Here is a 27,446-nt window from a genome sequence, read left to right as displayed (position 1 = left end):
TTTCCAGAATATTGGTGCCAGTTGATACTCACACCAACAATGTAAGAGACCTCCAATCATTTTACAGCTATGCTGTTCATTTTTTGTTTTGTGTCCATGAAGGATATTGGCCTGCAGTTTTCTCTTTTGTACTATATCAGTTCAGCTTTTGTATCAGGGTAATCTTATCCTTCAAAAAGGAATCAATTATAATGAGAAGTTTTCATTATATTTATCAGGTTTACTTCTCTTAGATTCATTTAAGGTAGGTTATTTAAACATATGTTTAACATAAATCAAATGCAGAATCATGAAAAAATGCAAAATCTGGCTGATGCTAGTGGCTCACACCACTGAGAATAGCAATTCAAAGCCAGCCTGGACAGACATATCCTCAACAGTCCTTATCTCCAGTCAACTAGCAAAAGGCCAGAAGTAGAGGTGTGGCTTGAATGGTTCAGTGCCAGTGGTAAGAAGAAAAAACAAAAGCTTAGTGTTCAGAGTTTAAGACCCAGTCCCCTCACAAAAAGGAGAGAAAGGGGAAAAAAGGAATTAGAAAGTATTCTCTGCTCATCTTTTTTTCTATAGAGATTGTGTGAAAATTGCTGTTAATTCTTCCTTGCTAGAATTCTCCAGTGAAACCATATAGGCCTGGTAATGAATACTATTTCCTTAATAGTCAGAGTGCTACTCTGATTATCTGTGTCACACTGGGTAAGTTGTGGTGATACTCATTCTCAAAGTAATTATTCTACTCATGTCATTTAGGCTCTCATGTTTATATGTACAGTAGTACTCCTTTATTGTCCTTCTGATGCATGCAGAACTAATAGTAACAGCCCATTTCATTTCATTCTTTATTCTTATCATTTTTCTTTCTTCTTATCTTTAATTTTTGTTAGCTCTACTACATATTTACCCATTTTGAACTTTTTGTTTTGTTTCATTAATACTCTCCATTTTTCCATTTTCAGTTTCATTGATTTGCTTTTATTATTTTCCTCATAATATTTATTTCCCTTATAATGCTTGCTTCAGGTAGATCTTTTGCTCTTTTTCTATTTTATTGGGTACACGTTTTCCTCTTTTTCTAGTTTATTGCGGAAACTTACATTATTGATTTCAGACTTGCCCTCATTTATAATTTAAGCATTTAGTGCCGTATATTTCACTTAGCCGTGTCCCACAAATCTCAATATGATGTGTTTCCGTTGACATTCAGTTCAATGAGACTTCTTTGACTTGTGGATTATTTTGAAGCACGTTGCTCGGGGATCCACTTTAGTCTCGCCTTTATTGGTTTCTAGTTCTGTGGATGGTAAAAGGGAACATTCTCTGTGTAATTTCAGTTCATTTGAACTCGAGGTTTTATGGCCCAGGATGTGATCCAGATGGGCATGTGTTTCATGAGTACCTGAAAGCGTGTGAATATCCCTTTAAATTCGTGTATGTATTTTCTGAATTTCCATGTCGTTAACTCTATCAGTTGTTTAGAGAGTACTTTTGAAGTCTTGGATTAGTTGTGGATTTCTATTTCTGTTTGCCTCTCTATTCTGTCAGTTGTTGCTTTATATATTTTACAGCTCTGTTATTCTGTGCATATATATTTAGGATTTCTGTGTCTTGGTAGGTGGTTTATGAAATGTTGCACTTTATTTCTTGTCATTTTCTTTACTCTGAAAACTGTGTTTTCTAGCATAGGTATTATTTTCTTTTGATGAATGCATGTATAATGTACGTTTTTCATTCTTTTACTTCTGGCCTGCCTGTGATGTTATACTTGAAGTGAGTCTCTTATAGACAGCAAAAAATAGTTAATTCATATCTGTATCTACTCTTCCAATTGGCTTTTGACTCAAATATTTGTGTTTAGTATAATTTTTGATATGTTAACAGCTAAGTCTGCCACTTTTTGTTTTGGTTTATTCTTTGTCCATTTTCTTTTTTCTATTTTCTCTATGTTCCTGGAGTATTTTGAAGAATTCACTGATGATTTATCTATAATGTCTTCGTATGTATCTCTTTGTATGGCTTTTTTAGTGGCTATTGTAGCTATAGTATTGTATAAACAAGGAAGTTCACTGATGCTCTTATTTTACACCTTTTCTCCCTTGATATCCTGTAATTATCTCCATCATTTGTTAATAGTAAATAATAAGAACTTTAGCTTTCTAGGTTCTTAACTTATTGCATGAACAATTAAAGTCTTACTTTATGTCTTATTCTCCCTAGTGAATACCATGGTTGACTGACTTTTCATAAGAAAAGCTAATCTTTCCATTGCCGCATCCGCACAACTGCTGTCATCTTCATTCGTCTTTCTTATTTCTTTCTGTTACAAGAGGATACTGCCTGTCAAAAAATCGGTCTCATTTCCTCAGTTTCTGGAGGACTCACTTTTGTGCTTCCTCCACATCCTGGCCCTCCACCAAAAATGTTCTTGAATCACCAAGAACCTGCACTAAGCCAGACGGTGTAGCCCTGAAAGGTTTCTTGTCTTACTAGGAGACTTCCAACCCCTAAAATTCCTGCTTAGCACTTCTTTGGCAGTGTTGGACACCACACTCTGCTTCCTGCCCCCCTGGCTGTTTCTTCTCAAGCTACTTTGCTGACTCCTCATTCTCTACCAGTCTTGGATGCTGGAACCTTGCAATACTTACTCCTAATTTTATTTTCTCCTCTTCTATTCTTGCTGCGTATTCCCATCTCTTCCCATGGTCTTTCATTTTTATGTATTTCCAAGTTCCAAAGTTATGGCTTCCGTTCTATGTGACTTTTCCACTTGCTGTCTGACAAGCATTTTAAATTTAACCTGTTTTTGGTCTTTACCACCCCTTCTACTTACGTGCACAAATAAGCTCATCTTCCATTTGTTCCCATTTCTAGAGCTAGCACTGCCTAATGCCCACCTATTCAAGCCTGGGGCTCATTCTCAGTGACTTCCTGTACCTCACTCAAATACTCACTTCACCTCTAAGTCTTGTAAATCCAACCTCCAAAATTAAGTATTTGTCCATACACCTCTTTCCACCCTGGTTAGCTTAAACCAATCTGGGGTGAACTGGCATGTAGCTGTTCTGTGCCCTCTAGAATGCAATCTTTCCTTAGTGATCTTTAAAAAGATGAATCAAATCAAGTCAGTCCTTGTCTAACATCTGAAATTGGGTTCTCCTTCTACCTGGTATAAAATCCAGAGCTCACAGCATGGCCAGCACTATGCAACACAGTCTGGTTTTGTCCACATCCTCTCTTTTGCATTGTGTTCTTTCCCAGCACATCTGCCATGTGCCACATGGACTTCCAGTAAACCGAGCTCAGCTGCCTCGGTTTTTCCACAGACTGTACTCCCTCAGCTTCTGCCTGGTTAACACATGTACATCTTGGAGATGCAGCCTACTTGCACTTCCTCGGGGACACCTTTGGTTTGTCCGTCTCATAGTAATGTTAATCTTTTCCCTAGATATTATAATTTTGATACGTGCTTACTCTTTTTTTCAATTTCTAGCTCCACCGCCTAAAGTGGAGTTCCTTGAGGGCACGAACAGTGTCTGGCACAACAGAAGTATTATTTGTTGACTGGGTGCAGGAGTAAATCCACACTGTTGTGCTGAACTGGGAGTCTCCCTGTTGTCTGGCATCCAGTACCAAGAATACCTTTGCTCTACTTTTGCTTCTTTTACTGAACACTGTAGTATGTTTTTAATTAGTTCAACCCAAACATCAAAGGTATTTACAGAGATGACACAAGATAACAAATCAGATAGATTAATGCACAAATAACTTTACTATTTGAGAGAAAGGCATCTATCCAATCTCCATGGAGTGTCTATAGTCATTTCTTACATATACTTTTATTAAGTGGTATTGAATTTACAAATTTTCATATGTTTTCTCACAGAGGAGACTCCAGTACCAAGAATATGAGTTATTTACCCTGCCTTCCCTCTCAAGGATAACAGGATTTTAATTGTGGAAATTTGCAAGTAGCACTGAAATAGAAGTATAGTCTTGTTTTTACTACTACAAGTCTTATACGTGATGATGAGATTCAAACTGGTAATAGTCCAAAAGATTTTGATTCATTCAGCAGATTTGTTTGATCCTCTTTTTTGTAACTCATGGTTTAATAATTCCAAAGGCCAATAGTGCCTGGAAGAATGTAAAAGAATTAGAAAGCTTTAAAGATAAAATGGTTCCTGAAGGAGCTCAGTCTTAAAGGAATCTTGCAATGAATTCGAAGAAGGATGAGTTATGTTGCCCGTCTTCTGTCTGGTCAAAAAGCTGAGTGCTGCCTCTCAAGTCAGTGAGAGCTTGGGAACATAGACAGCGACTATCTAGATGAAATCATTAGAACTAACGCATAAGGAAAGGGAACTATTATTAAGACTTTTGAGCAAGCAGCAGCCAAGATAGTGTCAACCGAAAGCTGTATTTCCACAATGACAAGGAAAGAAAGGAATAGGGATTCAAATTGAATGGCTGTGTATGTGCCTGTAGATTCCGGTAATTACATTCTCCACACAGATTGGGCAGTCTTTTCATTTTAATTATATAAGTGCATTTTTCTTTTTAAATGAACATGGTTTATCCACTTCAAGTGACTATTTTAATTTTTACAGACAGCAATCATGGATATAATCTGTAGAGGAAAATTTCCCTACTGACCTAATTTACTTCTTGCACACTGAAGGAAAAAAGATACCTTTTAAACCCCAATCAATATTTGGAGAGCATACAATTAATTTAATAGATGTCTAGGTCATTAACATAAATCTGCAAGCTAAAGAGCCAATTCTTTTCTTATTTATAATGTGCAGAGCAGTAACCATGTCTGTCAGTAAGAATGCAAAGCTTCTGTGCACTGAAATGTCAGGATTGCAGGTGAGGTTGCTCTGAGCACAGAGTCACAACTCTGTGTTCTCTGCCCTTTGGTTTCTTACAGAGTGGCACAAGAAGCAGTTTCATCTCAATTCTGCTCTATACCGTAGAGGTCACTAGATGACTCATAGCAGATTGGAGTGTACTATTAAAAGCAGATTGCCCATCGTAATGGAAACTGTTCGTTTTTTTTCCCCTTATTTCTTTTTAATATGACAATCATATAACAGAAAGCAGAGCTGTTTTTTTTTAAAAAGCACCTCTACAGCCATTGACAGTGCATGGTACTGCATATGATAGGTCGCCATGCGAATTAACTGAATGGAATGGAGACATGGAATCAAAACATAGGAGGTTTTTGCAGGACAGCCCCAGTTTTCCTAAGTACATTTTTTTCCTCAGGATCAGCTCAGTTGATGCTGAAGTTCTTGGCCTGTGAAAATTTATTACCCACATAGTCAATCTGCATTCAGGCAGCCAAGTCTGAATAAATAGAGTCATTGTGCTTGTCTGGGATTTGTGGCCAGGGTTCATCCAGTCAACGTGACATTCACATCCCAGGAGGTTCATAAAAGCCAACACCCTGATATGTGCTCTTGAATACTGCCAGAACTATGTAGAATTATATAAACAGGAGTTGAAGGCAGTAATCAGGACCAGGTTTGGGGGCAAGTCTCCAAAATCAAGTTCTTCCTCCATGAGAAATGAAGTGTATTGTCAAAGTTATGTATAGACAAACAAGAACTAGACAGTTTTTACATAAATCATTCCAAGAATCATTTTCCATACCTACAAACATCCATGCAAGATGCTTGGTATGAGTTTGGACGAATTACATATTAGTGATGTGTATTATGATAATTTAGCCACAAAAATTTTAAGTAAAATTTCAATGTAAGGAAATGCCTTGCCCTAAAGGAATATACAAAAGAGTGTAATTACATATATTAAATTAAATAGCAACATAGTAGATAAAGAATAGTTTCAGTTTGTTTTTATTTTTAATCTGTGTTAATGTTGTACCTGAGCTAAATACCCAGTCTGATCATGCCGACTTATTGATGTCTTTTCAATATAGAAACGTGATAGTAACTGTAATTGAAGGCAACTGCCAGTCAGATCGTTGCCATATCATCCTGTTTAGGAAGCATCATATATTTGAACCTTCTGTCACACACAAAAAAAAACAAAACAGAAATGTTCAGCAGAAGAGTTTGTTTGGCAGCTATAAAGCCTAATTAGGTATCTTATCAATAAAATTTTACTGTCACCAGAAGCAAATGGAAATTTCACATATGATATCCTGTGAAAAATATCAGCATAGACAAATGCATAAAAAATGCCTTTTTCATATTTATCTGCTACAATTTCCAGAGTTGGTCAGTTGACTTAAATGTCACTGAGCACAGATATGCGAAAGTTCACAGTGCTGCTCGTTAATTTTTTTTTTAGGACTTCCTCTTAGAAATCCACCTGAGATTGATAAAAGCTTAACTGTGTCCAAGCAGCTCAGGACCATGGGACGCACCTAATCTCAGCCTACGGACTCTGAATGTGGAAATCTGCAAAATGACACGCTGGTACAAAAATTAGAAAGGCAATCCATTCAATGTGGGCACACATGCAATTAACACAAAAATGGGTAACCGTAGCCTTTGTTAAATTGCGGAGCTCATACAAAGAGCTGCCAAGTTTTTGCGAGTGGCAGATAGCAGTCCCCCATGCAGGTTCTCCGTTCAGGGAGCAGAGGCGGGGGCAGCATCGGCTGATACACACTTCGCCACAGCATGCAGCAGGCCTGCTGGCTGGCAGAGGAAATGGGATTCTCCTCCGGAGACCATTTCTATTTAACTCAGAGGAAGAGCCCTTTGTCCGGTGACTTTCATGGGTTTTCTTGTTGGTGCTGGTGGTATTGTTTGTTTTCCTACACAAGCTTGTTGGGGAATGGCACCCTTCCAAGGTGACTGCTCCTTGGAGTGCCTGCTTTCACTCTTCTCCACACTGGGAGGGTGGCCTCCAGTAAAGGATTCACCTACAGTTAGTTATTCAGGTGTTTGCTGTAGATAGAGAGTAGGAAAGTTTCCCTTTTATTTTTCCAGATCTTCTCCAAGTGAGGCTGGTTATCTCTTAAGCACAGTTTTCCTCAGGAGAAATCTTTTTCATGGAGAGAATTTATGGTCTGGTTGTTGAAGACCTTTTGGCCACTTTCCAGTTCCATCTCAATCAGATTTGTAGCCAATAGGTTGTGCAGAGTGAGACGCCATTATCTTTAACAAGCATGCCACAGACAGCTGCTAACTACTAGATGCCATCATTGCCCCACTTGAGAAAAGTTTAGGGATGCAGTTAGGCAGGACATCTCTGTGGATAAGTCAGTTTCAGGAGTAGGTATTTACTTCTTCAGCCTAGAATTTATTCCTAAAAAAATCAAGACAGTTCTGGAAAGTGTGGGTGACTATGATGCAACATGTGTGAAGGCACTTTCACATAGAAACTGCAAAGGTATGAGCACTTTGGAGGTGAAAATCCTGACACCAAGAATGACATCCTCAGGAGTGTTTCCATGAATGGGTTTTTACATAATTGATTTGAAAAAAATACCATTAGAAGAATCTCTCCTAAGTACTATAAACTTTGTTTAACCTTTTAATATTGCAAATTCTTTTGTTTGATAAGTCAGTTTAAGTGAAATGCAAAGCCAGACTCAGACTTTGGTTCTTTAATCTCAGTTTGCATTTTCAATAAGACTGTGACAATATGTATATTACTTTCATCTGGTCTTTCTACAGAATACAGATGCATTTGTATCCCTCAATGCAGGTTACAGTCACAGTATCAACCACACATCAGAGTCAATGGGGAAGGAAGGGGTTCCACCAAAGCATCCTACTGAGGTAGCTAAGGAACGTTCTAAACATTTTGGCAAACTCGTGTATTCTTCTGCTGAACCATAGACAACAGTCTTACAGAAAGTAGACTGTAGAACCAGAGCCTGGTAGGAAAAATGTGGAGGAGGACGGGGTGGAAAGAGACTGGTTAGGAAGCAGTCTGGTTTAGCTGAGGAGGAGGAATAGTTTCTAATATTAGATAGCAGAGGAAGGTAACCATATTTGACAACAGTCAATCCCATTATTTCAAATTAGCTAGTTAGGACGACTTCGAGTTTTTCTACCACACACAAGAAAAATGATAAATGTCTTCAGTAATGGAAATGCCACTTGGCCTGATCTAATCACTACACATCATACACATATATTCCAATATCATACTGTACCACACAAATGTGTAATTTCTCTATGTCAATGTGGGAATTACCAGTGAGCCATCACCATTTTTGCCTTGGTGAAGGTCTAGCTGTGTTAAAATTGCCCCGTGAGATGAATTCCAGGAACATGTGAATTACCAGAGCTCACATGAGCAGGCCAAACAGCTGTGGTGGAGACCTACAGGATTCAATCGGTGCTTTTATCTGGAAGAGATTGGACCATCAAGCAAAAATTCCTGCCCACACAGGTCTCTGTGTGTTAGGATACTTGATCTATTTCCCCAGTCTAGCCTAAATAGCCAGCTCATCTGCACTAGCTAATACATTTCGTCAGCATGACCTTTATGCAGAGCTCCGCCATGAATATAATCATCTCAGCCCAAGCACCGCATTAAATCCAGCCAGGGCCAGCACTATCTGAGAGCACGTCAGGTGACAGAACTTCAGCTTTATTACCAGTGACTTACTTTTTTTCCTTGCCCTAAATGTCTGCCGTAGTGTTTCAGGGACTAGACTTTTCCAGGGAGATCTGGAAGCCAAAGAGCCATCCTGAAGGTGAAGCAGCACCACGGTTAGACCAACAACCCAATGTCACCATCCACATCCCAAATTTATTTAGCCTTGCCCATCCAAAGAACCAGAAACTTAAATGTGCACACTCCTCATAGAATGTGTCTTAGAAGTCAGCCAGAATTCGGTGTGCTGGCTAATCTTGTATGCGTGCTATCACTTTGAAGTTAGAAGCAGACAAGTTCCTGAATACATGTGTATACTCTAAGAACGCATGGTTGCCTTGGCGCAATGCTCTGTCCCAGAGTTTGAAGGGTTCTGCCACCCTCATGAGAGCCCCTCACAACTCCAAGACAGTGAGCTTCGCTCCTTCACCGTTGTCAGCATGCACGATTTCCCCCCTTTGCCCAGTGACTGTCGTGGCCTTTGCTCCTACCCAGACTTAGGCAGGCTCTTCATTCCATCAAAGCCCTGTGGAAAGTCTGGAGGTAGAAAGAACTTTTTCCCCCAGGAGTGTCTGGCAAGCTTTGAGCTCAACAATATGTCTCTGCCTCTAATTGTCTTTGAGATACAGCAAAAATTCTCAGAAAACTTAGCATCCTTCCTGTTCCTTAGAGACTCGCATCCTTCCTCCTCATTGGCGTTCCCAGACAAAGCTCCTCAGTGTCTGCCAGCCTCCATCCACTGTCCAACCCGTCGTCTTCTCGCTCAGCCTGGCAGCCTCCGAAATGCATCTGCCTCCCCGCTCCCCTTTCCTTTCATCCTCTATCCACACCTGCCGGTCTGCGGAGCCATAACTGGCCTCCTTCCACTACTTACTGGCCTTGCCCTCGACGCAGTAGTGACCACTTTAAGCGTCCCCACCCCCAAACCTCCTTCCCTTTCTCTTCCTCCTCCCCTTATCCCCCACTCTCCCCCCCCCCCCGCCATTCCCTTCCCCTTCCTTCTCCTTATCACTTATTAGATGAGATTTCTGAGGGAAAGCAGTTCTGTTTCTGAGGGTTTAAGGCACTTGCATCTCTCTTGGAAGAAGATTTTCTGGTCTGATAAGAGAAGTTCAGAGGGAGCCCCCTTCAGTGCTTGCCAAGGGAAGACCCTAGGGAAGATTCTAGAGCTCTGGATTCTAAGGCTTCTGAGAATGTCCTTTGATTCCAGGTGCTCATCTTGACTAGGCAACACACTGTGGGACGTGGTGCAGTGAGTCCCACACCCTCCCGGGCCTGCCCCTCTGGGAGGAGTCGGATGCTCCTCCCCGCCCGTGGTCCCAGGGGGCTGGGAGGGACTTCATTATCTGCTCACATTGTCCCACACCATCTCTTGATTTCTCCTGACTCCAGCCGCAGCCCTAAGTCTGTGATGGCAAAAGCTCCAGAGCCTAGAAGAGTAACCGCTTTGGTATAGAGTGCAACAAATTATGTGCCATAGATATTTCATAGTCTCTAGTGAGTAAAATGCCCTGGAAATGCTCAACAAAAGCAAACAGGCCTCATTTAATTCCTCTCCGAAGGTTGGACTTGCCAAAACTCGGATCTTCACTAACTTGACCTCAAATGAGCTGTCCAGATCAGTCCATTGGTAACAGTGTAACCTAGGAGGTAACGTCACCAAGGCAGATCTCAAACCCTAATCCGCATTTCCCACAGGATATAATAAGAGCTCGATAAATTATCAAATTCCTGGTAATTATAAACACACCTAAGCAATTCTAGCGGGGGCGGGGGAGGAACTAAGTAACATTTCTTCAAATAGGAGAGTATGTCTTCTATCCTTTTATTTTTAGATCCAATACTGGGACTTGAACTTGGTACCTGATGCTTTGGCTCTTTGGCTAATTAGGCTCTACCAACTGAGCCACACCTCCAAACCCATCTGCTATACTTTACACGAAAGTGCTAGGTACCTGTAGCTAACAATTGTAATCCAAGCTAGTCAGAAAGCTGAGACCTAGAGAAATAAAGTCTGAAGCCAAGCCAAGCAGAAAAGTCTTTCTGAGACTACATTTTTCAGTTACCAATTAAAATGCTGGACCAGAGGTGTGGTTCAAGAAGTAGCCCACCAGCAAAACTGAACAAGAAAAAAATGAGAGAGCGTGGAAGGCCTTGAGTTCAAGCCCCCAGCATTGGCACACAAAAGAAGCAAAAGAGAATATACAGCGATGGGAACAACCTATTTCCACAAAGCTCATCAATGAGAAACTATGAAAAAGAATAGTTATTTGTCATCCCCAGAACTTTCTTATTTAGATCCCATTAATGTTGTCAGTGTGGAAGAAGCATGAGCTAGGATCTCTGCCTTCAGTGGTCTTACAAGAAAGTTGGGAAGCCACAACTAAAATTTGCCATAAGGCAAATGACAAGCTCCCCAAGGATGAGTGGAAGCCGGTGCTAACTCATGTTTGACTTGTATTAGAGCTCAGAGAGAGGGACATCAGTGAAAGAAAGCTTGAGAATAAAGCTTGAGCTAGGCCTCCCAGTATAGGCTGAGTCTAAATAGAGTACAAATAGAAAGCACAGGAAAATCTAGCAAACATTGGCTTCCTTTTAGGGTACCAAGATTTGCTTTGTTCTCTACTGCCCACATTCAGCTGTTTGCTTGCTTTATTGAGAAGTTCCTCATCCTCTAAAATTGTGCCTTCTTATTATGATCTTACTTAATATGAGTTTAGTAAATAGCAAGTACTATTTGCATAGAGAAGTCTTTATTAGAGCAACCAGTCTCCTTCAGCCTCTGACTTGTATCTTGTTAGCATTCCCTTTCACTCCAAAAATGTTCTTATGATGATGATATATTATATTATCCTGTCCTCCAAGACTCCGTGACTGTAGAGAACAGGATGAGGTCAAAAACCTACTGAGCAGAATGCTTCCTAGACAGCATTTCTAGGAATCTGAAAGTGCAAAGTACTTAGAATTACTGAGAAAAAAATAGATAACTAAGGATTTTTTTATTTGTCTTTAAAATTTTTTTATTTAGTTTTTATTGTAAAGGTGATGTACAGAGAGGTTGCAGTTACATAAGTCATGACTACATTTCTTTTTTGAACAGTATTTGTCTTGTAAATATTATTAAATCGAAAAACATTAAAGAGACCCATCACCTATACTAAAATGAAAAACAATTCCATGAATGTGAGGATAATGAAACATAAAATCTGTTAATAGATGTAGAAGACAGGGGCTGGGGATATGGCCTAGTGGCAAGGGTGCTCGCCTCGTATACATTAGGTCCTAGGTTCAATTCCCCAGCACCACATATACAGAAAATGACCAGAAGTGGCGCTGTGGCTCAAGTGGCAGAGTGCTAGCCTTGAGCAAAAAGAAGCCAGGGACAGTGCTCAGGCCCTGAGTTCAAGGCCCAGGACTGGCAAAAAAAAAAAAAAATAGATGTCGAAGACATTAAACAGTAAAACAAATTAATAAGTGCAAGTCTCGACTTGAATAAGAACAGTAAGCAACAGGTTTTGACTTTACAGCAGTATGAAAATTGTATGTATGCAACAGTCATCGTACTTCAAATTTTGAATGTTGGTCTTTTCCTACACTAATAATCCATGGTCTGATCCTCTCTCAAAACGCTCGCTCTGCAGATAGCAGGAGGATGGCGTCACATGTCAAGGGAAAACAACTCCGTCCAGTGTACTAAGGCCTTTCAGTTGCAGAATCATGTAGGTTAGGATATATATATTCAATACTGGAGTTTGAACTCAGGCCCTGGAGCATGCTAAACTGGCATTTACCACTTGAGCTATGCCCCAGCCTTTAAATGCATTTTCTACTTAAGGTAGGCTTATCAAGACATAATCCCAATGGAAGCTGAGGAGTATCTGGTATTTGAACATGTAAACAGCATGTGGAATATGATCAAAATCACTGAGGCAGAGACCCCTTCCTTATTGTCAGTAGAGTAAACTTGATACTGTTGATAGTAAAACTAGAGATTCCTCTTATCTGGAATGATAAAAAGGCATTTTCCAACTAGTTAAATTATATTCTTCTCTTAGAATAATATGAAAGCTATACTCAGAATCTCAATAGACACACACACACACACACACACACCTGTCTTAGGACTGTTAATGGTATTTTTTATTTGACATTTGACAGTATCAGTCTCATATTTTCAGCTACAATTGGAACTTCATCCTCCCCAAACCACCTCCACCTTTGCCCCTGAGCTGGTGTCAGCCAGCTTTGCATCTTCACCAGTAGTCTCCATTCACACCAGGTGCTTCAAGTGAAAACCTGGTACTTGTTTCTTTTTTTAAATTTTGTATTGTTATGATAAAGGTGATGTACAGAGGGATTACAGTTACGTAAGTCAGGTATTGAGTACATTTCTTTTTGAATAGTGTCATCCTTTCCCTTAGTCTCTCCCAGTTATTCCCTCCCATCCCTACCTACAAGTTGAATAGTTCATTTCAACATAGTGTCTAGTAAAGTACCACTGCTGCATTTGTTCACCCTTTGTCCCATCAATATTTGAAAACTGTAGATCATATTCTCCCTTTCCCTCCTCACCGTTATTTTTACACATTCACAAGAAGTTGCACAGAATGCTGACACATGTTTTGCCCAGCTTCTGGGAATGCACACCTCTTTTAGTGACTTCCTTTGCCCTGTGAATAAGCTCCACAGTTCTGCACTTGACCTCCAGAGCCCTTGATCTTGCCTCTACTTGCTCTGCCGTTATCCCCAAGGGCCCACTCTGCACCACAGTGACTACTTGCAGTTTTTCAGTTGAGCCAGAATTTAAGCTGCTTGTAGCTGTTGCTCCGAAACTTCTCCCTGCACAAATGCTTTCATTCCTCACTCCTGTTTTTCTGAGCCACTAACTCTCCTTTGCCCCTCAGCCTTATTCTTCCTTACGTGCTGAGTCCTCCTTGGACTCTTTATTATTCAATCCCATAGCATCCGCCAGAGCTTTTATGATCTAACCTGTTTACCTGTGGAACTTCTCAAGACTTCCCCTTTCTGGATACTAATGGACACTCTGTGGTAACTTTGTTATTTTGCCTGCCACCTCAGCCAAACCCAGTGCCTATACATAACAAGTCACTCCACATAAATAATATATATGTCCCAGCATTAGTTCTGTTTCTATCAAGTAAGGAATCATTGTGGGCTGCCTCTGAGTTTCGACCTCTCCCCTTTGTTTTACTCTCCACTCGAGGATCCATGAACTTGTTCTTTGCTCAACCCAATTACAATAAGGTCATTTAATTTCCTCTTTGATTTCCCTTCAATAACAGATTGTGACTTGTAATTCATTTAGCAGACATTGGAACCTGAATATATACTGATGAGGTTCCCAAGTTCCAAGCTTGCTATAATAAAGACAGAGAAAAGATGTCTCGTGAGGAGAAGCTGGGAAGTGGCTGTTCTTGGCAGAAACTGTGTTTTGTCTTTAGATTTAAGCTTCAGAGTCATTCGTGAATGAGTAATGAATTCAGGAAGATCAATGAAGTATTCTCTTAACCCTTTCAGCCAATTTTGCCGAGAACCAAATAAAAGGAAAGTTACAAGGAAAAGATGATGAGAGATTTAGAAAGAGAAGAAATATAGTTGCTGTAACATGTGACTCTTGAGGAATGGAATTGGGCAATCCATCTAGTTTACAACGAGTAGTTTTTCAGGCTTCCATCATGAGTCACCTAAGTAATTTTTTTCTTGGCTATTTAATTCCAATGTTTATTTCTTTTATTATTTCCCAGCTGAAAAATAAAATAGCATGCAAAAGCCAAGGGTTTTCTTTTTATTTATTTCTTGTCTTTTTAAGAAAAGGGATAGAAAAAAATGTCTTCATGGTGTTTTCCTGGTATATAACTTACAATGTTAATGCTGTAAGCATTGTTTAAAACTTTGAACATATTCTTATCCCCTCTCTTAGTGAATAATGGGGTCCTTTGTGGAGTTAAGATGATTGGAAAATTAACACAATCAAAATCAGAGATTTTAAAAATCGATGAGTACTCTAGTGTTGATTGAAGAAATCATGTAGGCAGATTTCAAGAGTCAAAAATGACAGGAAGATGTTGCTTAGTGGTTGGTAAGTGCCTGGTCTCTGAGGCCAGGAGTAGCCGTGCCGAAGCTGCCTTCCCTCAAGTTCCTGAAGCAGCTAGTCTTAGTTTTGGCCAAGTCCTGCAGAGCTGCTATCAGGAGGTGCCACCACCTGGGATGCATTGATTCAAAGTGTGAGTGGGCAGCAAAGTTCCTTGCCTTTTTTTGTTTTGTTTTTTTGCTTTGGTTCCTAAAATCATTTCCTAACAGGCTTTACGTCAACATGACCTGTTTCCCTATCATGAAAGTAAGGAGGAAGAGGAAGAGTATTTGTAAGCAGGAAAAAAGAGTCAATAGGCCTTTCTAGCCCTGGACTATTTGCATGGCTAGAAGAAAATTCACATGGAACGTTCAGTCCCGTCTCCTCTGGTTCCTGTTATCCTGGAAAGGATCTGCCCCCCACGCCTCCTGCCGCGATACTGTTAAGAGACCACACTAATAATACATTCCACCTTTCTTACTGAGATTTCAAAATACTTCTGGGGTATTCAGTTGAACAGCCAGGAATAGAGAGTTGAGTCTTTTTCAAATATCCCTTCCAAAAGTAAAAGCCAGCATGCTGAGTGAGAAGTCTTTAGGGGACAAACCTGAGAACAAATGTGGGCACCCATCACCTGCTGGGTACTTTCAGTGAGCAGTTCCAGTGCTGGCTGTCAGAGAGAGCTCAGAGAGAGGGAGGGAGTGGCGAAGGGGAAGTGCTGTTTTCAGAGACACCTGAGCTGCCTCTCTGGCTTCTCTTTTACCTCAGTGACCTCCTCAAGATCTGTGAACAATTCCTTCTATCTTTTTCTTTCTTTCTTTCTTTCTTTCTTTGTGGTACTGGAGTTTGAACTCAGAGCCTCGTGTTTGCTCCTAATCCTTTTCTGCTTTTTGGTTATTCCTCAGAAAGGCTTGAAATACGGATGCTGACTCTTAACTGGTGCCATCTTGGCCACACGGTGGATGATAGGGAATTGGGTTTAACTGGCGCCATCTTGTCTTCATGGTGGAGGAAGGGGAAGTCCCATCTCCAAGTGATAGGCATGCTTGAATTCCTAGAGGCAGGGCAGGGACTTGGACAAATAGGTTACTGGACCTGCCAGAACTTGTGAGACTCTGGAGCACCCTGTGGCCCCGCCCCCTGACCTGGACCCTAGTTAGGCCCTGACCAGCTCAGGCCTCCTTTTGCACCATGCCGCCTGGCTGCTGACTCTCCTCGGGCCACCATGGTGTCCCACGTCAGCTCGCCATTGGAGTTGATGGGGGTTGTTGGGACTGTTTTTCTGCTCTTTCTCTTCTACTCTCATGGCTCAGTTTCTAACTGTGTTGAGTGTGTTAGAGGCAAATTTTCTGGGGACATGTGTCCACTTGCAGCTGCTGGCTTCCCAATAAAACCTCCCAGTTCAACCTCTCAAAATGTGGCTTCTCTGTTTCTTGCGATTGAATTCCCTCAGATTGTGATCCTCCTACCTTTATCTTCCTAATAGTTGGAATTACAGGGGCATACCATCACGACCCAGGTTTTTGAAGAGATGCAGTCTCACAACTTCTTTCCGGGCTAGCCTCAAACCCTGAACCTCCAAGTCTCACGGCCTCCCAAGTGCCTGGGATTATAGGTCTGAGCTACCAGGTCAAGTTAATACCTTCCTTTCTTGAAGTATTTCTGTAACTGGCATGCCAAGACACTTGAGCTTCCATTGACTGGGATCCAGGGGATAGCAGCCCCTTCCATTGTCCACAACAGCCTAAACACAGGCTGACGACGGCTCCTTCCACATTCTATGCAAAGAAGGGAAGGGCAACTGGAAACTGAGGTGTCGAAGGGGAGCTACACTCAAGGTCCACAATGAATGAATGGTGGAACCTGTGCTAGGGCATAAAGCTCTCAGTTCCCAGTTCTTACATTTAATGGTTTTTCCTGAATCAGTGTTGTTGTGCCACTTGGGCAAATGATCTTAAGTTCCTCTGACTTCTCAGTTCTATATATCAGGCCCCCAAAGCTCACTTTCTCTGTTTCACTTTTCTCCGATCTGCCTTGCGTTCGTTCCTCCTCTACTACCGTATTTCACTGTAGCTCCTCTATGTTATTTTAAAAGGACAATTCCGCAGTGGACAAAACAGGAGTTTCCTGTTTTCTGTGAAGGGCTTTAGCATCCCTGGCCCCAAGCACTAAATGCCAGAGCTGAAGCCCCTTCTTGAACGTAACCTACTCAGAGACACCACTGCTCACTTTCAGACGCTCCTGGGATGGGGAATAAGAAGAGCCTCCCTTGAGAACCACTGCCGGGCGCTGAGCCACCCCGTACTGTCAACTTTCCTCCACGGCACACCCCTCTTAGCCTTTAAAATTCTGCCCCGTTCTCAGTAGAAAGGATTCCCTGATGGATTCATTTATGTAATGTTTACTCAGCAGCTGTTTACCTAGGCATCTGCTCATAGTCCCAGACACTGTTTGCAGAGCTGCAGGTCCCATCCAGATACTACTTACCATTCATCTGAACCTTCCTGGCTGGCCCCATCTTAACCTTTTCCTTTTCATGTTACTCAAAGTGTTTCTTCCATGAACATGCCCACCCACACCCTTTCTCCCACTGAATTGTCTTAAAGCAAATCCCAGCGTCATACAATACCTCTAAATATTCCAGAATGGATCTCTAAAGCTCTCTTTGAAAGACACTGTCACAATATTATTGCTCTTCCTCGAAAATCAATAATCTTGAGATTTTAGTTGGTGTTCCATTTCTCAAACTGTGGAGACAATTTTCCAATCAAACTAAAAAGAAAGTCAGAAATTATACCCTAACCGAAATAGTCGCAGGGGTGGGGGGTGTCTTACAGGAAAAAATTAAGTAATGAAAACATGATTTCAGGGATCAGAAACACAATAGCTCCGGTCTTTGGCTTTATCAAGACCTGTCCAAGCCCAGGGGTCTATTACCTGGATCCTTTGCCACTTGGTGATAGGCATACCTTGTCCTGACACTCCTTACCTCTTCCAGAATGCTCCTTTGGTAACATGATAGATCCCTCTACTGTGTTGTTAATCGTTTAAAATTTGGCCACATGACAAAAATGTGTGTAACGTGGGGTTTTTAAGTGTTGATTGAGCACATAATTTAAAAGTCGGAATATTAAATAAACATCTCTGCCCTTTCTTCCAGCAGGCAGCCCAGAGAACAGCTCTCCACACTCTATCTGACAGGTACATTTTGTCATTTTTATGAACTATAAATTGCTTTATGAAACATTGAGCCCTATTTATTGTGGCATATAATTCATAATCAGATTTTTTTCCCTAAAGAATCTGTGAACCGGGATGTTAAACATTTTGCATGCTTGGATTTGTCATGCATGTGTGGAGTTTATTACTGCAAAAATTGCCTTGTTGTATTTCACATAAACTATGAAGAATCCCTCATTGTGCAATGAAACAAGAGACAAGAAACTTAGGGGGAACGGCTCGAATGCCACAGTAAATTCCGAACTTTGGAATTGGTAAAGACCCAAGCTCATTTTTCAGCAGTAAGTACTCCATATTTTTAAAGGTGTTTTCTTCAGTCTTTCCATATTCTTTCACCAAGAATGATCCATCTTCTGATGGGATTCTCTCATGCAGGACTGTATGCATACCACCCAGTAACTCGTAGTCCTGTACACCTGACTTCCTCTCTGCTTTAGTTTGTTCCTCTGGTGTTATCAAATGAGATGCGTTGACCTAATTTTAAAAACTGTAGTTCCCTGTGTTGATCAGTCCTGACTGCATTCCTCTTGGTTAAGCTTCAAAAAATAGTAGCTTCTGTGCCCATGAAATCTACGTACATCCATCCCCGAGAACAGCTCTTCATCTGTGAAAAAGTAAGAAAATATCAGTACAGAGTTCGATTTTAAACGCTATTTTGATCTTCAGAAAGTCTTATAAATCGATAAATTTGGTCATCTCAAAAAAAAATGGTTAATTCCCACCCCCACTTTGCCACAGTACTCTGCAGGTCACAACTGGGAAGTAGAAAGGAAATTTAGACTTCGGCCTGACTAACCGGGGCAGCTCTCTCCTGGGTAGCGTGAGGGTGGGATGGGGTGGCTTTTTGTTCTTTCCTGTGCCTAAAAACGATAGGATTTTTTTTTTCATGTGTTGTATACCTTTGGGAGCCAGCAGGCCCAGGAGAAGCTCATCGTTGAAAGAATATGTCTCGGCCATCCCAGAGGACCATGTGGAGATAGTCACGGGCAGGAGAAGGTTCATAAGGAGGTTTATTAGTGGGGCCATCTCTCCCACTGGAGAGGGAGCTACGTGGTGTCTGCACGTTATCCAGGTGGCAGCTTCTCTGGGGCTAAAGGGGAAGTGGATAGGTCTTAATGGTAAGCGGGAGTGGCCCATTATAGTTCTAAGGCAGGGAGTTTAGGCCTGGGTGGATCTGGGGGCTAATGGGAGGAGCTGAGGACCTGAGGCGGGGGAAATGTTAACAATCGGTGCCTCCCAAATGACAAGAGTGGCAAACAACCAGGTCTGGGACAGAGTAGCAAAATTCTTGACGAGATAAGCCAATGTCAAGGACATGTGTTTGCAGGAGACCTTACCCTTCTTACATTTTCCTCCCTTACAATGTGCCTCACAAATGCCTCCTCTTCTTCTGGGCATTGTGTTCAATGCGGGTGGAGAGTGGGGGATGAGGGGAGCATGAGCATCGCAAGGCTCCTTTATAAAAGGTGAGGCTTTGGTATGGACGCCGCACTGCAAAAGCCCATAATGTGGAAAATCTGCAATGTGCTGTTGGGAAGAAGTGAGGCTATGTGTGCAGCATACGAAGTGCCTTGAATACGATTAACTTCCCTTCCTAAGTAGTAAATAGTAGATAACTCTGATCAGAAGGGGGATTCGCATGATTTATCAAGCTGAGCGATTGTGCATTTGCAGAGAAGCTGGAGGTCAATCCAGAAATCTAGGGCCAGAGGAGCACAAGGAAATTGCCAGAACTAAGAAGTTAATCATACCGTGGGACTGCTTCCATCTGTCTCAGGGCGACAGTGCTGTTGCACAGGAGCAAGCATAGTTTATAGCAGCAGATCAGAAATTAATATTTTCTGCAAAACCTCAAGCATCATTTGCAGTAACTTGGGTTTTATAAAAATGGAGCATAATTTCGTATGAATAAATCACATTCAGCTAGAAATATGAGAGTCAAGAAAAAAAAACTGTACTCGACTTAGGAAAAAAAAAAAAAAGAGCAACCAGCAAGAAAGCCAACACGAAGGCAGTCGATGAAGCGATGGCACTTGGAGGGCACAAATAGCCATGGAGTTAAATTGCGCATGTAATCATCTTCTGAAATGTCAGCTTGCGGCCCCAGCCCGGGCTACGTCTTTGGAGCCCCGGAGACGCATCACCAGACTGTAACCTGTCTGCCCATCTGGCAGTAGCTCAGGTCCAAGATCCATTTAGATTTAGATCCAGACAACTGACATTGATTTATTCATTTATTCCACAAATACTTACCGAGCACCAGGCGGTCCCTGTAGGGCGCTGTGCTGGGACTGGACACGCCTAGCGGGAAGGATCCAGGCCCACAGCCCGCTGAGCAGCAGGAGGTTGCCTGTGTGAGGAGAGAGGTCTCTAGCTTGGCGTATCTGCTGCTTTTCGTTTTCCTTCTCTCACGTCTTACAAGTGCAATATACTTTCCTATGAGGGAGAGCGGAATGAAGTGTAAGTAAATGAGAAATCACCTAAAAGGAAGGGAGTTGCCCTTCCACCTAGGTGGAAGAATGTGAAATGGCCTATGTCCAAAACAGGACCTACAGTGGCCCACTGTAAAGGAGGAAGGCCAGGTGGGCACCTGCCCGGCAGGAGGGCGGCTTTGTACTCCACTCTTCCTAAGCCCTAATTGAGTGGATCGATCTCGGCAGGCAAATGGGACTGTGTTGGGGAGAGAGGAGGGCACCAGCTCAGAAGCATAACTCTGGGCCCCATTTGACTGAGTCCTTGGCAGTGGAAAAGGAAAGCCACAGTTGTCCCATACTGCTAGCCGCTGACCTCTTCTTTAAGCGTCAGAAAAGGGGGTAGGAGCACTTCCAAAAAAAAGTCCTAAATTCTCAGTTTTGACAGGTCTGTTTCAGCCCTGCCCTAGAGGCCCACATTTTTTAGACTCTCCAAAGCAGGTAGCTCCTTACAGCCAAGTCTTTCTGGTATACCATGTGAGTACTGTTTTTATTTATTTATTTTGCCTGTCCTGGGCCTTGAACTCAGGGCCTGAGCTCTGTCCTTGGCTTCTTTTTGCTCAAGGCTAGCACTCTGCCACTTGAGCCACAGCGCCGCTTCTGACTTTTTCTGTGTATGCGGTGCTGAGGAATGGAACCCAGGGCTTCGTGCATGCTAGGCAAGCACTCTACCACTAGGCCACATTCCCAGCCCCTGAACAATGTTTTTAATGAGCTTTAGAGATTAAATGTGCTGTCGCATTTATTATGCTGTCTCGTTTTACGATTCTCACCGAGAGATAGATGTGACCCTTTCTACAGCTAAATTAATCTGAACTTGGGGCAACGGGTGAGCAAATGCATCAGTGGTACTCAATAAACATTATGTTGAAAATGCAGTAGACGACTTGAGTGGAAGCAGAAGGGAAAAGCTGAGGAAGATTAAGGGAACGGATGATATTGTCCAAAAAGAAATGCACTCGTCACCTGACTTTTTAAGCTGTAACTCTTCCGTACATCACTTTTATAATAACAATAAAAAAAACTGTAATTACAAAAATACTTAACTCCTCCACGGAGGTAATATGACTCACGTGTTGGCCAGGCTGTGAGGAGAGCCCAGGTCCTCAGTCGGTGCGATTCTCTCGCCCCCTTCCAGGCAAACGTGAATGCCATCACAGAGAGGGTGGCGTGGGCCCCCTTTCGCTGCATTGTTTCCATACAGCCTTCTCAGTCATTTTCTCCCTAAGCACTTTGTACAGGGCCTAGCAGTTAAGGAACTAAAATAAATCATTTGGTAAATGAAAGAAAGCAAGGAACAAATGAATGATCTGAGTCAATGCTTTGTGGTTACAAAAAGGCAACTTTGGACTTGAGGTGGAAAGTTAATTTCTGCAACAGGTCAGCAGCAGCAAGCTGCTGTAGGCCGGGGAGGGGTTTCAGGAGCAGAGCCTCCTCACAGAGGGATGACAGGCAGATTCCATGCCTGCTTGTACAGATGTTTTAGAATGGGGAACACTACCAGCTGTCATATAGGGAGCTGAACTTTCAGAAAATGTATCAATCCAAGAGTAAACAGGAAAGTCTCAGAAAATTTCAGATCAAAACCACCCGGTGCATGGGTGTAGTAAGTTAGAAATTAGTAATAAACAGAGGACTAGTCTAGATAACGTCGGAATCCTTGCTCTCAGCCCCTCTTCGTCTCTGCCCTCCATACAGTGGCAGGGCTTTGAATGCTCTCCTGTAGAGTCTCCACCAGGTATTTCTGCTTCTTTTTCCCTCTGTGATTCATTCAATAAATATTTGCAGAACGGAACCCATACACAGGTAAGGCATTGCGCTGGTCTCCATGTCGCAGCCCGTGGATTCTGTTCCCAAGGAGTTTATGGTGTGGTAGAGAAAATGTACACACAGGGATAAACTCAGTCTATTCTAGGACGTTGCTCTATTATAAAAATTGATGCAGGTCCTATTAGAGCAGTTATATGTCACACAGTACACTGTTGCCCGTATAATATTTTAATCTTCACAACAACCCCCCTTAACAAGGAAGAAAGGATCCAACATTAGAGCTTTAAAATGATGATCTTCAGTGACATTCCATTAACTTCCATATTCTAAACTGTGTGCCCCAAAATCCTAGTGAGTCTTTTTTCTACACTCATGCAATTTGCCCCTCATCTCACAGCCTTAAATTCCCAGAATAAGTCAGACTTTAGAACTGATGCTTGCCCTGGCTTCAGTGAGATGCACTCACTCCCCTGACTTCATTAAGTCATAGGGAAATAAGTATTCCTAGACATTTTAAATGAGGGGAGACAATTCATATACCTTTCCACCTAAGCAGCACTCACAGTATTTGTCCACTGATTTCTTATAGACAGATTTCCATGCTTTAAACTCCTCCACGGGGGGGGGGGGGGGGGAAGTGCTTTGTGTAGGACTTTTTTCTGCAAGTGAAGAAAGTTAGTTGAAAGCCTCTTCTGCGCTAGCTCATAGAAGGATCAGGTAAAGGTCGCTTTATCCCTTTTCAAACAAGTCATACTAGGAAAGTGAATCCTGCCACTCCACTCTGCCCTCCTGGTGAGAAGAAAAACCCTCTACCCAGCTGTCCCTAATTCCTCTGCTTTTTGTTAGACATGATGGGGTGCTGCATGGGACATTAGCAAGCATGGAAGACTAGCTCCTTACCCTGGTCTGGAACTAACTTGGGGCAAGGTGTTTACCCATCTGAACCTGAAGTTTCCCAGCTACACAGACAGCATGAGGCTAACAGCCTCCTTCCTAGGTGTAGGGACACATAAGATCAATTGCCATCCCAAGGATGGTAATTAGGCTACTACATAAACTTTCCCATCCAGGGACCAGGAGGTTCTTTGATTTAAGCCTTCCTAGAGGCTGAAAACCCAGCAGAGAAAAATAGTCGATTATGGGTTTAATTATGAAACAACTAGGAACTAATGGTGTGGGCTTATTTGTACACTGACACACTCTAGGAAAACAAATGCCAAGTAAGGCCCAAGAAATGTCCCTTGCCTCTTCCCACCAATCCTTCTTTTGCAGTATGCTCTAATCTAGCTATTGGCTCCTAGAAGCCAAACCTAGAGTCCCAGGCGGGGCCCAGGCGTGCCTCCAGGTCATCGCTACCCCTCCCTCGAGCCTCACCGCCCAGGCCACTTCCTGCCACCTTCCCAGCCCATCTCCAAAGACGTGCTATCAGTATTTCAAAGCAAATAATGCTTATTTCAAAGTCTTTCTCAGATGACGGGGGGGGGGGGGGGGGGGGGGGAAGGGGGACCCCCTGCGTGGGGCTGTGTGAAGAGTGACAGGGATACCTGAGCCCCCCCTCCCCCAGTGCTCTCCTCCCTAACCAGGCCTGTGACAGCAGAGCGCCTCGGCCCTACTGCCCCTGTGGGAAGCCACGGAAGTGTCCCTCTTGGCCCTTCAGTGGCCATTAGCTCAGTCAGCTGCATTAACACTGCATTAACAACAAGAGCAAACATAGGCTGTAGGGTCTAAAACTCAGCTTTTTAAAAGCCCCCCTAGTACTAATTTCCACAATAAAACTGAATGGCTCCAGAGAAGCCATTGAGGCCTATCAGGTAAATAATACACAGTTTAAAAGGTCCCAAACATGTATTTTACACAATAGAAAAGAGCAGTAGAAGAAGTTACAGTCTTTTGAGTAAATAAATAAAGTTGCATAAAGCCACTAATTGCCCTTTAAAATGGTTTAGTGTGTCTGGGAATGCCTCAGGATTAATATGGACTTGCTGCCTGATATCCTGCCAAGGAGAAGGTAGCCAGAGGGACCTGGGGATGAGAGTGTTTTAGCCTCCTTGTGAAAGGCGGGAATTGCCTGTGCCTGAAGGCACAGAAGAGTGAGCTGGTCGAGGACCCACTTAGAAGAGCTCTGACCTCTTTAAGGAAGAATGTCGGTGCTGATGGCCACACACTAGCCTGAACATACAATGCCGTTGAAGTGAGTGGACATCTGAAAACGGTTCGGATAAATCCTGTGTATTTTATTACCATTTTTAAGCATAAAAATGGGGGTGGGGTGAATGGATACCTGTATAGACATAATTGCACATCCTTAACCTGAAAGCCCGAAATCTGATATACTCCAATCTCTAAAACCTTTTGAGAGCCATCATAACACAGCATGTATAAAATCTCACACCTTGAAGCTTTGTTCATGCACGATGCCTAAAATTTGTATAATATTACCTTCAGCTTATGTGTATAAGGTATGTAGGAAACGCAAGGGAATTTCATGTTTAGAGTTGGCTTCCAGCTCTAAGATATCTCATTATGTGTGTATACATATATGTGCATAAGTACACATGTGTGCGTGCATGTATACACACACATATACTGCAGAATCTGAGGTGGGCTGGGATCTGAAACGCTTCTAATCCCAAGCATTTTAGATAAAGGATACTCAAGTTGCACGAGTCTTCTCTCTCCAGGGCCTGAGCGGGAAGCTGTTGTTCTCACACAGGTTTAGGGTGCTTGCTGGGGTAGTAGCCTGGACATTCTTCTCTTCTACTGGAGGAGGCCACCCTGGTCTTCTGTGGTAGGGGCGGCTGGGCAGACCAGGCTCACAGCCCCTCCCTGCTGCGTCTGTGGCTTCAGCAGCAAAGTGAATTGTTCCGGTTCATGGGCCTCGCCGCAGTCCTGCGGCCAGGGAGAGCTGGGGAAACCTCCTCCCCACCCCACCCCACCCCCCCGCATGGGTCAGTAGCAGAACACTTGGTAATACTTCGTGGCACTTCTACCACAGATCATTAAAATTCCACTCTCTTCTGAACTCATCTTCTTCGACTGTGTTGATAAAATTACCAGAGGTACAGTATTTAAAACCTGTGATTTATCTATGAATTCTTTTTGACTGAAAGTCTTTGTCTTGTCAGTATATCATACGCTTTTGGAAGTTGTCCCTTCTAGCCTTAAACTCTCAGAGCCTTGTGCTCCTGCTCCGCTCTCTTGCTCAAAGCTGGTATTCTACCACTTGAGCCATACCTCCAGTCTAGAGGTTTGCTGGTTAATTGGAGACACAGTCTCCCAGACTCCTTTTTTTACTCCTAATTGGTATTTTACTTAGAATTTTAGGAATATCACTAATTTTTTTCTGTCTCAGAAGGTTCTGCCTTGACTGCCTTGACTGGAAGTTTATTTACATTATGATTCCAGTTTGTTTCATTTTAAATCTCACCATGTTGGAGAAAACTAGCCAAAGCCCATAGAGTCCTCCTTAATTCTCCCGCCCCTCTCTTCCCATCCTCTCCCTTGCCCCATCCCTCTGTGTCCCCTAGGGACAGTCCCACCCAGCCATTTGGCTCTCTGGACTTGGGCTTCACAGAGCCAGCTGGACCATTACTACCCCCGCCAGCTGCTAACTCTGGGCTCAGGGCCTGCCTCTCCTCCTCGCCTCCACTCCCTAGCCGGCCTCCTCCTCTGGTGACCCTGCTCCCTTAAAGCCTTCACAGAGGCAGCCTTGGGTCAGTGTTAGCCTTGCCAGACTGGCTGACCTTTGCTGACTGCAAATTGCAGCCCAACAGGGGGAAGGAAGGTTAATGTGATCTCTGCTGGCTGGAGCCATCTGACCTTTCTGACTCTGTCCAACCCCATGCTGGCACCCAAGCCAGTGGCCGACAGCCACGCCATGTCCTTCTGCTGGCCGGCAGACTGCAGCCCCGCCTCTGTTCTCACTAGGCAGCGTCCAACCCCTGCCATGTGCATCCGGGTATTTAGGGACAGCCATTTGATCTACTTAATTCCTAGCAGGTTTCTCCGTCTTTCCTCTTTTCTGTAATTCTTTGTGGCCCATGGCTCTGTGTGTTCACAAGGCCTTCTGCCCATTGATGCTCTCATCCTGCGAGGCAGAATGCCTCCTGGCACTCCTCACTAATCAGATCAGTTAAAATGTTGAGGCAGGACAATTGCTTGTGAAGGACAAAACACGGCCCCTCTTGCACATTACAGACTAGGTTGGCGGGCTCACTGGTCCTGATGTGGTCCATTGAACTGGGCTGCGTTGACTCCAGCCCGGGCCGAGAGGCTGAAGCTCCCCACTCAGCTTCTCCGTGGCTCTGTTTGCTCTGTTCACAGCCAGTGAGTCAGAGAGCCGCTTTAGGTCACAATTCTTCACTTCAAAATGAAGACAGTAACCTCTATTCAGCTCCTCTCATCCCAGAGCTGAGAGGAGCCAAAGAAAATAATCAGGGACACTTGGCAAGTACAGCAAACGGAGGAGTTTGTAGCATCTGCAAAGAAGATCCAGATTCTCTGAGTCATTGCCCCAGCTACTTAATTGTCATTTAAAAAGGACCAGGTGAGGCTGGGAACATGGCCTAGAGGCAAGAGTGCTTGCCTCATATACATGAAGCCCTGGGTTTGATCCCTCAGCACCACATATATAGAAAACGGCCAGAAGTGGCGCTGTGGCTCAAGTGGCAGAGTGCTAGCCTTGAGCAAAAAGAAGCCAGGGACAGTGCTCAGGCCCTGAGTCCAAGGCCCAGGCCAAAAAAAAAAAAAAAGAAAGAAAGAAAAGAAAAGGGACCAGGTGCCTTTGATAATGTGGACAGATGACCACAAAGCCAGATGAAAGCCCCTCCCTCTTGGATCATAGCATGTGACCTTTGGGATGTTAGGTTACTTGCAGGCCTCTTGTTATCGCCAGCCTACTGCCCCAAGCCCCCAAGCTTCTCGCTGGGGGTGTACAGTCACTATCCCATTTTGTCCCTAGACAGCCCACTGGGCCAGGGGTCCTTGTAACTACTTTACAATGGGGAAGTGAAGTGGAGAGATGGAGCCTTTGCCCAAGGTTAACGGTAGCAGTAAGGGGTAGAGCCAGCCAGAGCCCAAGTTTACAGCCTTGGGCAGAAAGGCCCTGGCATACCATGCCTCTCCACCCTACTGAAAGCCCTGAAAACAGGATAGACAAATCCTGCCTGTAGTCATATTTCCAGCACACACCTGAGGGTTACACCTACATCCAAACGCTGCTCCATTCTCCTGCCTGTCACAGTGGGTTCCACTGGAGCTTACTTGCTAGAACAGGCTTCAGCTCGCTCTGTTCCCCC

General features: G+C 43.2%; 1 protein-coding gene across 3 annotated transcripts in view; it reads left to right on the top strand.

The window, feature by feature from the left end:
* Positions 1-27,446, top strand: part of Aff3 (AF4/FMR2 family member 3) — a 478,613-nt gene that overhangs the window by 384,292 nt on the left and 66,875 nt on the right. For 2 of the 3 annotated variants that reach the window (XM_048352395.1, XM_048352398.1), the window contains one exon: positions 17,829-17,869. In XM_048352395.1, the coding sequence (XP_048208352.1) occupies positions 17,829-17,869 (41 nt within the window). The remainder of the gene's footprint in view (positions 1-17,828; positions 17,870-27,446) is intronic. The other variant, XM_048352397.1, reaches the window with a different exon arrangement.

This window comes from Perognathus longimembris, chromosome 8 (assembly GCF_023159225.1).
Source record: "Perognathus longimembris pacificus isolate PPM17 chromosome 8, ASM2315922v1, whole genome shotgun sequence".
Classification (NCBI taxonomy): Eukaryota; Metazoa; Chordata; class Mammalia; order Rodentia; family Heteromyidae; genus Perognathus; species Perognathus longimembris.
This window is presented reverse-complemented; position numbering and strand designations above follow the sequence as displayed.